Genomic DNA, 14,121 nt, shown 5'->3' with positions numbered 1-14,121 from the left:
ATTATTTGAGGGACACAAGAGTGCTTCCATTGCTTCACTGATACAATAAGAACAACCTCGTAAAATGGAGTGTATCTATATCCATTACTTTGGCTTTTCTGTGTTTCTTTGTGAGACTCGAAACGACAATCCGCATGAGGATGTGTGGCGGGCACCGGGGACCAGAACGACGCTCTCAGACATGGGTAAGACTGGTGGTCAGGTGAACCGTCGACGACTGTAATGTGCCATGAGTCTCCTGGAAAGCCTCTTGAGCACTCCTAAACGGCTGTGTCCGTCTCGGTAATTACAAACGGGGCGGAGAGATGGGCGGGTCTCAGCTGTTTCTAGGATGCCGTGGGTGGGGCGAGCAAGGCACACACCCGACGCGGCGCAGGGGGGGCGGGTAGGGGAGGGAGGGAGGGAGGGAGGAAGGGAGAGAAGTTTAGCCGCAGGAATGATGACCCACTTCTGAAAGGCATCGGTGCAGCGCGACCATGACTGGTGGGGTGACGGAGGAAGGGAAGGAAAGGGTTTAAGGGGTGGGAGGGTTACTGATAGCAGCAACAACCTCTTGCTCCAGCTACATGATAGGTCGGAGCGCAGGACATCAATAACCTACTGTGTATCTCTCCCCCAGGGATCCCAATCTTCCCAGGGAGTCTCCTTCGCCGGGCTTTGCCGCCGTGGCGTGGCCGCGCTACATGCCAGACACGCGGCAGTACCTCAAGATAGGTGAGTGTTGGAGAAAACTTCATATACTGTGTGTTGGTTTAACCCTTTTCTGTGTGTCTGTGACTTTTGTGTCAATATGAATACATTAGTTGGTGTCAAGTGTGTGATGAACAACAGAACGCCTCGCTGGGCCACGGGAAGGTCAAACAAGACGAGCTGCACCAATTAGTAGTGACAATATTTAGCTGTATCCGCGGCCCCTTTGGTGACGCGCCGTTCTGTTTGTTCTGGCGCAAGTCTATCCCGGAGTTAATGAGGGACGGCTTCAGTTGTCTGAGTGAGGCTCTTGTGTGGCTCTGTTAGTCTTGGGGCACCCTCCTCCGTTGGTAGCGCTGGCGTTGAGGCGGGGTTACTCACGCTGGGTTAATATAAAGTAAATTACGCTAATTAGTCAACACGAGTGTGGTATCGATTTCCTTCCCCTTGACACAGCAAACTTAGAACACTTGGTCTCTTACCCTCACTCGGGCAGGTGTGCCGCCCACGGTGGGCTCTCAGTACCGCGCCCACCAGCTGGCCCTCTGGACGTGGCTGGTGCCGGAGCTGGAGGCGGCGGGGAAGTCGTACCCGCCGGACCCCAAGTCGTGGGAGCTGAGCACCGACCCGCACCTCTTCTACGGTGTCGTCAAGCCCCCCGACCCCTGGTACTTCATGCAGCCCAACACTACCGCTACCACTGCCGCCGCCGCTGCCGCCGCTGCTGCCGCTGCCGCCCATGAAACTACCACCCCGACCCTGTCAGTGACCCCCTCCCCCCAGGCCACCACGCCGCGGGTCACCACCACTCTTGCACTATCGCCGACAATCGCCAGGTGAGAACGTGGCGCCCACCCACACACATTATTCAGTAGTGTGTGTGTGTGTGTGTGTGTGTGTGTGTGTGTGTGGGTGGGTGGGTGGGTGTGGGGGTGGGTGCGCTGTTCCCTCCCTGCTCTACGGTCGCCGTCTTCCCCTCCCTTAGCAGCGGCCCCAAGATGCCTCTCCCCGACGTCAGCGAGTACGTGCGATACTCCACGGCGCTGCTGGTGACGGTGGGGCTGGGGGTCTCCCTCCTGCTGCTGAACGGCCTTATCTTCCTGCTGCTGTTCTGGCGGCGGCCCTCGCAGCACCCTCCCTGCCAGGGGCATCACCTTCACGCTCAGGTGAGGCATCGATTGTTATAGGTCCCTTGAGGTGAGTCTCGGAAATACAGAGTCATGTTCCTCACGCAAGCATGTCGCTGACGCTTTGCTTTCCTTGGTATGCGGCGCGGCAGGAGGGGGCTGAGATCCCTCGGGTGGGCTCTGTCATGAGCCTGGGAGGGCTGGGCGGCACCTACGGCGGCCCGCCCGACTGCGTGAAGGCGTCCTACGAGAAGCTTCACTTGACTTCGGACGAGCTGCAACACCTCACAAGGCAAGTACCGAGCATTCCGCCGCGGCTCCCCTCACACCCTTCCCCGCCCCCCTTGCCGCCACACCCCGGCATCGCTCGCTATAAAAACAGAATGAACACTTCCACAAAGGCTTATTTTTTTGCCCGTTAACTTAAAACTGTCGGGTCCAGTGATTTTTTTATACACGCCATCAGAGAGCTTAGCGGCTGGCAAACACGCCGTCTAACCACCATGAAATTACGAATCACCACGGGGTAAAAAGTCTCACAAATTCCGATTACAAGTTACAAAAAACTCACAAGACAAGGAACGCGTACGAAATGAATATGACAAAAAATGTGTAGTACAAGCGAATCCAGTCTTACGTGTCCATCTTGTGCAATGATCTGATACAAATGTTCTCGCATGAACCCTTGAAGTCCAGAGTGGAGGGCCCTTGTGTGGAGCCTTCAACCCGAGGCACGAGGACCCGGGAGAGTGCGTCGTGTGTGTTCGTGACCCAAACACTCAAGACCTCGATTGAGCGGTAGAGGGCCTGACGACCAGAAGTTCTCTCATGCTACGAAAAGGTCCATCATCGCAAGCGTTATTGAGTCCCGGAGCAGTAAGGTGGGCGAGACATTTCATCTACAGCGGCGTTCGGTGCTCCAGCCTTTGTTCGATCGTATACAAGAGGTTGCAATGCTGAAATTCTCTTCTTTGTTTCTCTTTTTTTTTTCTCCCTCTCGCTCCGCTTCTGCTTCTTCACTTCAACGAAATCACTGTGTCCCTCCCTTTCTCCCTCCCTCCCTTCCTTTCCCTACCGTCCCCTTTCTCATGGTCCAATCGCATTTGTATCCTCTCTTTATTTTACTTCATCTCATAAACTTGAATCATTATAGCTTACGGTAATTCATCTGTTTTAATTCTTCCAATACCACAAATCACCGCCACAATTGCTTCCAAGTCACCGTCTCAGTCGCCGTAAGTCACCTTCATTAACCATCATTCAGCGGTCACGAAACTGCGACCGTCCCAATCATCCTCCCTATCAGTCGCCATCGCTCATCATTACCGCCTCACACTCACTCGTCGCTGTTGACTTTGCTCATCACCAGGTCTCGTATTGTTTCTCTTCCTTCCGTTGTGTTTCTTATCACAACGAGTCGCATTCATCAGGGCTCTTCCCTTTCTCCCTACCCTCCCTACCTGTTCTCCCCGCAGCTTTCACCATCTCAACGGGTACCTCCACACGTGCCCACTCACCCGCCCACCTTCGAAACCCACCACCCGCACGCCCACCCGCCTCTCACTCTTTCATCCCATAATTAAGTTTAGTCCTGCCACCCTTCGCTGCCCTAATACACACACGCACAGCCCAGGCACGAAAGCGCACATGCACGCACGCACGCTTCTACACACACACACACACACACACACACACACACACACACACACACACACACACACACACACAAGACAAAGGCACACGTCACAGTAGATTGATTCACACACACGCAAAAAAAAATACTACTACCATATAAAGGGCATTGGATCCTCCTTTCACCTCTGACGCGCCGCTGCTCGTTAGAAAAAATAAAAATAAAAACGAAGAACTTTTCTGCGTGTGTACTGTTGGCGGGACGTTCCCTTTAAAGCGACATCATTACAGCGGCATTATTGACAGATCGCCCGCCGCCCGTTTTCCTTGAGCCCTGACTTGTATATGAGCTAAAGAAAAAAATAGGAAAAAAATCGATACAGCAACAGTTAATTGGGGCAAGACAGCGCTTCGCCTCGTGCCCGGAGCATTTAAATCATCCTCAATAATTCCAGCATCGAAAAAAAAAATGGAAAATAGTCAAGGTTTCTATCGCCATTATTCCCATGGATGGCCTCGTTAGGACTCGCTCGGTCCTCTGCACCTCGCAAAAATGTCTCGTCGTTTTAACATTCAAAGGACTCGCAGGGACGACCGGCGGCGCAACACGGAAGCATTTTTTTTTCTTCCTCATCAAGCGAAGGAAATTTAAGGGCGAAAAGAGTAAAGAGCAGGAACAAGTCGGGAGCCATGAGACAAAAATTAATTCACTTTCTTTTCCGAGTGTTCCGAAAATTTATCGCTCCGCTGTGCAGCCCGCGAGTTTTATTTTATACTTCGGGTAACTTTCCTTAGCGCGAAGAAACCCGCCCAAGGAAGGAAGCAAGCAATTAGTCCAAACCCGAGAGACTTGTGACCCAGAACCAACGCGGCGAACCTTCCCGACAGCGCACAAGTTTTCCGCAACAACAGACAAAAATTCTGCCTCACTTTCGCATAAATTCGATACCATACACAACCAACCAGCCTACCATAAACAACCTATCAACCTACCATAAACAATCGACCAATCTACCGTAAACAACTTACCAATGTACCATAAACAAACTACCAACCTACCAGAAGCAACCTACCAACCTACCATAAGCAACCTACCTACTAACCGTAAACAATCTACCAACCTACAAACCTACCATAAACAACATACCAAACTACCGTAAACAACCTCCCGACCTATCAATAACCATAAACAACCTACCAACCTACCGTAAACAACCTACCAACCTACCATAAACAACCTACCAACCTACCATTACCTACACGACCATTCTCAACACCACGAACTATTTCACGCCACACTAGACTATATAAAATTCCTCCTCACCATCTCATAAAATTCGATACCATAAACAACTACCTTCCAGTCTACACGAAAATCCTCCTCCACCCCTACCCCACGACAACAAGACCCAAGACCCTCCTCGACACCACGAAATATTTCACGCCACACCAGACTTAAATTCCTCCTCTCACTCTCCGCATAAATTCGACCCCCGCAAACTGCCTGCCAATCTCCCACAACAACACCCTTCATTACTCTCCTCGCCAAAAAATAAGTGAGTAGGAGGGCGATGTATGATTACTTTTCACTCTCATTAATAGGAGGGCGTTGTATGATGATTACTTCTGTGGTGCATTAATTATATCCCGGAGAGTCATCACTTAGGCGCTTCGTCTGACCCGCCTCTTCCTCCTCTACCCCCCTCTTCCAGCAGGTCCCCGTCGAGTACCCTAAAGAGACCCAAGTCCCCAGGAGCCCTCAAGTCACAAGGCTCCTTCAGGGCTCCCACGGGCGTTGCCACCATCAGTAGGTAAGACGGTGTTCAAACGTTGCCGTGTTCTTTACGAGCCACCAAACTATCTTATTTTTACTTTCTCTCCTTTTACTCTTTTTCCTTCTCTTCGTCTTTTTTCTCGGCTTCTTGTTCCTTCTTCTTCTTCCCTTGCTCCTTCTCCTCTTATTCCTTTTCCGTCTCCTTCAGGGTTTTCTTTTCGCTATCTTCCGGCTTTTCCTCCTCCTCCTCCTCTGACGCCTCTTCGAAAGCCTCCTCCTCCTCCTCCTCCTCCTCTTCGTTCGTTTTCTTCACTCTACAACATCGTATTTTCCAGTTTCTCCATCTTTTCCTCTTCTTCACCACCACAATATATCTTCCCTCCGTTCCTCCACACATTCTCTCTCTCTCTCTCTCTCTCTCTCTCTCTCTCTCTCTCTCTCTCTCTCTCTCTCTCTCTCTCTCTCTCTCTCTCTCTCTCTCTCTCTCTCTCTCTCTCTCTCTCTCTCTCTCTCTCTCTCTCTCTCTCTCACCTTATCTGTGGCCGCCTCTCAGCTTCGTCCCCATAAAATAAACAACAACAACAACAACAACAACGACGGCGGCTTTCCTCCTTCCCATATCTTGACTACGAGTGAACCTTTGCATCTAAATTGCACTTTCCTTAAAAAAAAGTTAAATAAAAATAAACACATTGTAAAAAAAATGAGTGATGCTGAGTTAGATTCCCCCCCCCCTTTTTGTCGTATCTTCGCACCCACTTTCTAATCTCCCTTTTTGTCTCATCTCCCTCTCTAGGTCTCCCAGGGGCGCCAACAGGGAGACGTCCTTCACCATAGAGCCTCCGACGCTACTGAGGGAGGGCGGCGCCGACTCCCGCCCGCCGCGCACCCAATCCGTTGCGACGATTGGTGAGACGCACGGCACTCTTTAAAAGCATAGTTAGGTTCTATTAATATTATTCTTCCTGCTCTTATTCTTCTTCCTCTCCTTTTTTTTTAATCTCTTAGTCCGTGGCGCGACGTGAGGGTGTTAGCGGCGGCACGTCACTTGGGGGAGGTCACGGCGAGGGTCTCTTGTCGAGTGTGTTCTGTGTTGTTCTTGTTGTTCTTTCTCTTTCTCCCCGAAGAGGCAAAGAAGACCTGTGACCTCGCCTCGTGTCGTGTGGTCCCAACTTCCCCTTGAATATGTTATTTTTTTTGTTTATTCTAGTTTAGTTTGTGTGTGTGAGTGTGTGTGTGTGTGTGTGTGTGTGTGTGTGTGTGTGTGTGTGTGTGTGTGCGTGCGTGTATTGCACCATGAATCATTGCTGTCGTGTTTTCTTGGTGTTAATTGTTCATTTTTTTGCACGAACTGATATGCAACAAATATATATTTTTTTCAACAAGGTAAAAAAAGATAAAATGTTACATGTGATAGCGCAATATTCAAATTATTTTTTTACTGCATATTCATACAGCCCCAGAATGCCGGTCCTCAAATATTTCAGATAACTGCAAACCAATTAAGCCCATGGAGTTATTGTGCGCCTTTTTTTTAGCGGGGAAAGTTGCAATTCGTTTGAAGTTTTAAATCGGTGGCGAGGACGCTGAGCCAAAGCCAATAATGATCGCAAGTCTTAACTGAACTTAACCCCAACTTGGGCCACAACTTTCCCGGCGCGACCCCCAATAAAGTGAAACGCAACGGCCGGAAGTAAAGGACACTGATTTCTTGTTCCACTCCCGATGGTTCAGTACGAGTCGAGGTAACGCGTAGGACTCTTAAGTGGCTGAACGAGAACCAAGTGACCGAAAGGAATTGAGCGGAGGGGTAGTGGTAGGGATGAGAAGGGGGTGGAGAGGAGGAGGGAGGGAGCGAATGAGTGACGAGGAATGGCTGAATGATCGATGTGTCGGGGTAATTATGGAACGAAAAACGGAAAGCCATTAAGATTTTTCGTTGGCCCGTAAAGGAGGTTCATTGTTGCGTGTTGCCCCTTCCCTTCCCTTCCCCTTACCCCTTGCCCCTTGCCCTTCCCCCTTTCCATTTTGTCCCCTGTCATTGTGAGTGATGAGGCCTCGAGAGTAGTGTAGCAGGTGCAGTGTGGCGCTGTGGGTGTAGTGGTGAGTGCTGGTGACGGTGGTGGTGGTGTCGGTGTGTTGGTGTAGAGTTAGGTGACGCCTTTACGACCCCGCGTGTGATGACTTAGTGATGACTGCAAGTATAATGGACAAGGATGCTTTGGTTGGTATTCTTAGACGTTTCCGATTCTCACATTAACAATTTCTACAGGCCAAATAAAAGAGGTTAGGTTCGTTCCAGTGAGTGCTCTTTTCACGTTCAAGGTACAGGAGCTTTGTCAGACTACCACCAGGGTCGGAAAGCTACCCATGGAAAGGCCCACAACTCCCTCGAAAGACTCGTTAATTGTGTGTGTTTTTGCGACGAAATGTTTAATATTATGGCCCTGTATCTCTGTGTGTGACGACTGTTGACTGTAAAGGTGGCGAACGTCTGTGAGTGTACCGTGAAAATGGCGTCCTTTTACCCCGGATATGATGAGTGGAAAGTGATGACAAATGCAGTGGGTCATGATGGTGCGTCGTGCCTTGTTTGTGATGAATAATGACTACAGCGGTGACAAATGTTGGTGAGTGAGGTGTGAGTGGCGTTTCTATCACCCCGTGCATGACGAGTGAGAATGTGATGACTGCAGGAATAGGTGATGAGCGTGTTGGCTATCCATAAGTTTGATGACTGGTGGTGATGAGTGTAATGACTATGGCCGTATTTGCTCCATGCGGAATGACTGAGAAGTGATGACTACCGTAACAGGGTGTGCGTGATGACTGATGGTGGCGATAGGATGAGTGAAAGCTGAAAAATGATGACTATAGTAGAAGGCGAAGAGGGTGATGGATATGTGTGTGTGATGACTTTGGTGATATGAATGAAAACTGAAATGTGATGATTATTGTAATAGGGTACTGGATCTTTGTGTATGTGATGACTGTGGTGATGATAGCAGGAATGAAAACTATGGGGGAGCAATGTTGATGTCGTTTAATCATAGCTCTGCGTGATGACTGCGTGGAAGCGATATCTGTGTATTAGTAGTGATGAGCTGCGGAGTCATCGTTGTCTCCGAGCTGTGAGGTGACTAATGGTGACGGCAGGTTGAGGACTGTACTCTTTCCTCCCCCTTCTATTGTCTGCGATGGATGTGTAGAAGGATAATTAGCGACTCCAGTGACGTACATGCATGGACCGCCTTCAGTCATGCTCTCCCCATTGTTTTATTTCTCGCCCCTGTCTCTCCCTGTTACTCTTCTTTTACAGCCCTTTGCTTCCAGGTCAACTTGTTAGTGTTTCCCAGCGGCCAGCTATGCAGTCTTTCCAAAGCATGAATGTTTGCTCGGAGTTGGTGGATGCTATTTCATGTTTAGTCTTGAATATTTCTTAATCGTGTTCTTCTTTGGGTCACAGTTTATTTTTCTTATGTACGATCAACTACAATAACGTACTCAGATAAGCAATAATTTGAAGGGAAGATCCATAAGGCACTCCTGGCCGGCAGTGTTGACACAAGGCTAAAGTGAGGCTCTGCTGTGGATGCGGAGAGGTGAGATGAGGCACGCTGAGGCCCTCTTCAGGCAACTTGAGGGTGAGTCGGGGGTCTTAAAGCCTCCTTGGAGATGGATCAGACCTCTCACAGAAGCTGACGGACGGAGAGACGGAGGGTCAGGCGGGAGGGAGCAAGACTGCAACCACAAGGGTAGGTCTGTGTGCTTTACCCTTCACGCTCTCCCCCACAGACCAAGCCAGCCAGGAGGAGGCGCAGCGGGCGTGGACGGTGGTGAGGGACCTTCCGCCGGGTGAGGTGGTGTGCGCGGCGGACCCTGGGTGCGGCATGCCGGGCGGGGGCGGCGACGGGCGGCCTAACGGGTGGGCGACCTTCGTTGGGGATGTGCCCGAGCCGCCGCCGCCGCCCAGGACCTCCACCCTCAGGAAGGAGAAAAAGGTCACCATCCTCGAACAGGCCGTCCAGAGGTTATGATAAAGCCCCGCCCAGCCCCGCCCACCCCAGCCCCGTGCCACCCTTCACCCATTCCATCACGACCCCGACCCTGCAGCCCTGCACCGCACTGCCCCGCCACGCCCCACACCACTCCCTCCACCCGTCCCTGCCACCACTTCTCCACTCCTCCACCGCCACTCCAACAGCACCGCTCACGCCCTAATTCTCACACTTACTGCCATCCACTCCGCCTCAACTTTCCTCCTTCCACCCCGGCATCTCTGCGTTCATTTTTCTCTGTCTTCATTCCTCACCTCTCAACATTACTCTTTATTTCCTCACTTTCCGTTAATCTCACACTTTCCGTCTCTTGAAAGTTTTTGGTCTCATTCTTTTTCTGGCTTTCTCTCTCTCGTTACTCTCTCCATCTTTCTTTAGTTTAGTGAGTCATTAGGTCCGTCTCTTTCCTCCGCTGCCTCTAATCTCTTGCGCTAACTTCATCATTAGAAGAATAAACGATTTTTTGTTATGCTGTTCCTTCACAACCAACCTCACAATCTTCTGTACATTTCCTACAATCAAAAACTTTAAACTTTTACCGTCTTGAGGTGTGGTGAAGGGTGTTCCTAAATTACATCACGCCACACAAATTCAATATATACTTTTTTGTGTCTATATATCCTACCTCTTCTTCCCCCCTTTTCCTTAACACGTAGACAATTTTTTACCCATACTGAACGCCCTAGTCCCCCTTTCCTCTCCTTCCACCGCCACCATCTTCCCCTTATCCTCATCCAGTATTCTTACCTCACCTCGTCACACCAATATTTCCCTGTCATTCTTACCCTCACCCAATTGTTACTGCCCTTCCCCCACTCACCCCTCACACCCTCATCGCCCACACGACATCCTTCAACTTCACCAAACATTCACCCAAGTCCCCAAATACAACAATTCACCATCTTTCTCCCCGAACAACATCTCCTTCATCCTCTTTTCTCACTTTTCCATTTTTATTATTTGCTCCCTCCTCTTCCTCCCCCTCCCCTTCCTCCCCCTTCGTCGCCCCCTCCTCGCCGTTCCTCGTCACCACGCACTCTCCTGACCTCGGCCGAGACTCTCCCTTTGTCCTCTCGCTGACAAGCGTTAATATGGTCAAAAAGAAAACTCAAGGAAAACCTCAACATTCGCCCACCTCGCGAAAAGGAAAAACTCATTACGTCGCCAGAGCTGAACATGACCTATTCTTCTCTTTCTATCGCCACCAGTGTTGTGAGGTGAGTGTCGGTGATGGTGAACAAGAATGTCGAAGAAAGAAGAATCTTGGTGTCTTACAGGGACCTTCTCAAGGCCGATGTATAACCATGTATGTGCGATCTCATCCATGTCACTCGGACTCTCTGATGGTGTGTGTATATATATATATATATATATATATATATATATATATATATATATATATATATATATATATATATATATGTATGTATGTATATGTATATATGTATGTATATGTATATGTATGTATGTGTGTGTATGTATATATATATATATATATATATATATATATATATATATATATATATATATATATATATATATATATATATACATAAAAACAAACAAACGAGACAATGCTGAATGTTTACCTGACTGATATATACATATATGGATTTCGTAAATATTTTTTGAGCCTGTATTTCTGTGTGCGAGATTATATGTCTTTAAGTCCCCTTAACTTCCCCCCTCACTGACCCCCTCTGACGACCCTCCCCAGATTACTATGGCCCCCCTCCTTGCTCTCCTGACTGTTGAACACGTGTAAATGTCCCAAGGTCTCTCGGTTACAAAGTGAGGATCAGTTGTACGTCATGTTTGCGCGGAGACCAAGCCGAGACGAGGCACGCGAAGGACAGGACGCCGGATGGCCGCGGGAGAGATATGAGTGATGGGAGAAATTTGTGAGAAGCCTTCGAGATTGGTCCATCAAGGCTGAAGAGAGGGACGTGTGTGATGTGTGACTCAAGTGACGCAGCGGCTGATTGAGGAACGGAAGGCAAACGGCGCACTGATGAAATCCATGCCGGGAAAACGGAAAATAACGGAGAAAAATAACGGTGACTGGAGAAAAAATACATATTGAAAACCTTTCGGAAAAAGGGAAACAAAACAAAACAACGCCTGGATATCCTAACAACTTTGGAATTGTGTTTCGACGAACAGGAAGAAAGAAAAACGTGGTGAAATCCGATGATGAGACGCTGAATCAAGTTTTCCCGATGGAGAAAGTTTTGAGTGCCATCCGCAGAACAGGTGAAGCAGGAAAAAAACAAGTGAAACAGAGGAACACCATTCAGATAAAAGAAAACACCCACCCGTGTGCCCCACGTGTGCCGAAAGTGTCATAAAAAAGAAAAACAAAATATAAAGGATGGGGAGAAGAGGAAAACTCCGCCGAGTGTTGGAGTAAAATCGGTTTTGCTCGGTGCAGTCCGTCTCTACCACTATTTTGTAACCCGGTTCTGTTATCATGTTCGTTGAGTAAAGTAAGAGTTATATATGCTGGCCTCTCTCTTTCCCTTCCCTTCATCCTTACCCTCAGCAGCGGAGAGCGGCCTTGATTGCGAAAGTGCAGCGGATTACGAAACAACCTCGAGGGAAGAGTAGGAACGTAGTTTTAATGAAGAAAAGTGTTATTGTGTTAAGTCTTGAACTATTACTTTTTTTTCTCCTGCTTTTTCTCTCTCTGATGCATACTCCTCTGGCTTCTAAACAGTGAACAGTCTCGAGGTCAAAGAAAAACTCCCCCCCCCCAAAAAAAAAAAAAAACTCAACACCAGGAAAGTCTTCTGCACAACATGGAAACGGAGATAAAAAGAAAATAATGAAGAAAAATGTTAATGAGTTGTCTTGAACACTTACTCTTTTTCTTTCTCTCTCTTCCCTTTCTCTCTCTGATGTTTTTACTCCTCTGCCTTCCAAAGAGTTAACAGAATCGAGGTCAATGAAAACTTTAACAAAAATCTCAACTATCTTTTATAGGGGCAATGTTTAGCGGGCTTTTTTTTTCATTATTACTTTTTATTGCCCTTGAGCTGCTTCCTTTACTGTAAACAAAAAAGAAACTCCACACAACATGACTGAGATAAAAAATAAACAAACTAGTCTCGTCTTAGCAGAGTAATGCACAATCAAAGGTCTCGGTTTTGCGCCTCCGCCTCGAAAGCTGACTAATGGCGTCTCATTTTGGGGTGATAGGTAATTTGCATTCCGAGGATTTCCCTGTTGAGTGATTCTACAAGTAGGCAACACGAGCGGGATAATGTCGAGGGGATTATCATGGTGAGACTGGGGAGAGGGATGGGGAGGAGGATTGGAAGGGGAATGATAAATGAGACTGAGAGATGGGAGGGGAAGGCAAGAAGGATGATGCTGAAAGATGGGAAGGACATGAATGGAAAGGAATGACGATGAAAGATGGGAGAGGAAGGAATGAGAAAATTATGACTGAAAATGGGAGGGGAAGGGAAGAAGAATGATGGTGAAAGATGGGAAGGGCAGGGATGGGGAGAGGAATAAGGCTGGGAGATGGGAGGGGAAGAGATAGGGAGGGAAATGATGCTGGGAGATAGAATGGGATGGGATGGAAAAGAGAATAAGGAAAGGATACGCGATGGGCGGGACGGTTAGTGGGTTTGGGAAGAGTCTGAAAAAGGGAGAGGGAAAGGAAGAGAAGTATAGATGAAACAGAGAGAGAAGAGAAATAGATCAAGAGAGGGAGGCTGGGAGATGGGTAGGGTGAGGTAAAGTGAGAGGAAGGGAGAGTGACGAGCATTAGGAACCGGAGAGGAATGAGGTGAGGGAGGAGGAGGTGGGAGAGGGGAGAGGGATAGGAGGTGGGAGAGGGAAAAGGGAGAGGAGTGGGAAATTAGACGTGGTGATGGATGGACTTCACTAAATGTTACGAAAATTGGATTGCGGTAAAAAAAAAAAAGTTGATTTGATATTGTTCTCGTTTCCACCACAACGACGAGGAGGACGAAGACGAGGACAAGACCGAGGACGAGGACGAGAACAGCGGCAAAAACTCATCATAATACTAAACAACATACGCGTCTAGGACAAGAATTACATCTCCCGAAATTGATCTCTATTTCGGCCACCTCTTTTGAATATATTTTTTTTTAGGAGCAGCGAGTAGCGGGCTTTTTTTTTATTATTGTTTCCTTTTTGTGTGCCCTTGAGCTGTCTCCTTTGTCTAAAAAAAAAAAAAAATCTACATCACATTCCTCATCATCACCACCACCACCATCATCACCATACACAACACCTAGTCAACACCACCACCAGCAGTCTTAATCTTTGGCGTAATCAACACTACTAACATCTCCACTATCACCACCAACACCATCAACACAACTCCAATCACCACAACAATCACCACCCTCACCATTACCACGACCGCGACTCACACCATTACAGTCACTACCATCCTCACCACCACCCCCACCACCACCCTCATCATCACCAGAGGCATTCAGACGTACGGTGAGTCCCTTAAAGGCGTAATGGCGTCCTCGAGGGTGACTGTGTGTTCGTAATGAGCTTCCTCCTCCATCAAGAACGAGAGAGAGAGAGAGAGAGAGAGAGAGAGAGAGAGAGAGAGAGAGAGAGAGAGAGAGAGAGAGAGAGCGCAAGAAGGGAGAGATAGAGAGACTTATTACATCACTGCCTTCACTTGGGTCCGCAAAGCCTGGATATGCAAAGTTAGGGCTGAGCCACCGCCCAATAGAGTGTATCAGGGGGGACTCCGCAACTCGATAAAGAAAACGGGAATCGCATGATCTTCCCCGGGTCTAACTTTTTAAAACGCTTCCAAACACTAAATACACACAAGCAG

At 48.4% G+C, this 14,121-nt stretch overlaps 1 protein-coding gene across 5 annotated transcripts in view; it reads left to right on the top strand.

Moving 5' to 3' along the window:
* The window catches only part of LOC126981466 (carboxylesterase 4A-like), a 41,752-nt gene extending 29,973 nt beyond the window's left edge, over positions 1-11,779 (top strand). The window contains exons 7-14 of one of the 5 annotated variants that reach the window (XR_007733948.1): positions 620-714; positions 1,187-1,526; positions 1,676-1,856; positions 1,970-2,109; positions 5,162-5,260; positions 6,020-6,132; positions 9,019-10,498; positions 10,999-11,779. Coding sequence is in view for 3 of the 5 variants with exons in the window: in XM_050832531.1 (XP_050688488.1) it covers positions 620-714; positions 1,187-1,526; positions 1,676-1,856; positions 1,970-2,109; positions 5,162-5,260; positions 6,020-6,132; positions 9,019-9,260 (1,210 nt within the window). In the remaining 2 variants the exon portion in view is untranslated. Of the gene's footprint in view, positions 1-619; positions 715-1,186; positions 1,527-1,675; positions 1,857-1,969; positions 2,110-5,161; positions 5,261-6,019; positions 6,163-9,018; positions 10,655-10,998 lie in introns of those variants that run through there. The other 4 variants (XM_050832531.1, XM_050832532.1, XM_050832533.1 and 1 more) reach the window with 4 other exon arrangements.
* Positions 11,780-14,121: the final 2,342 nt, after the last annotated feature.

This window comes from Eriocheir sinensis, chromosome 48, assembly GCF_024679095.1.
Source record: "Eriocheir sinensis breed Jianghai 21 chromosome 48, ASM2467909v1, whole genome shotgun sequence".
NCBI classification, from domain to species: domain Eukaryota; kingdom Metazoa; phylum Arthropoda; class Malacostraca; order Decapoda; family Varunidae; genus Eriocheir; species Eriocheir sinensis.
The sequence above is the reverse complement of the archived record's forward strand: the minus strand, read 5'-3'. Positions and strand labels throughout refer to the sequence as shown.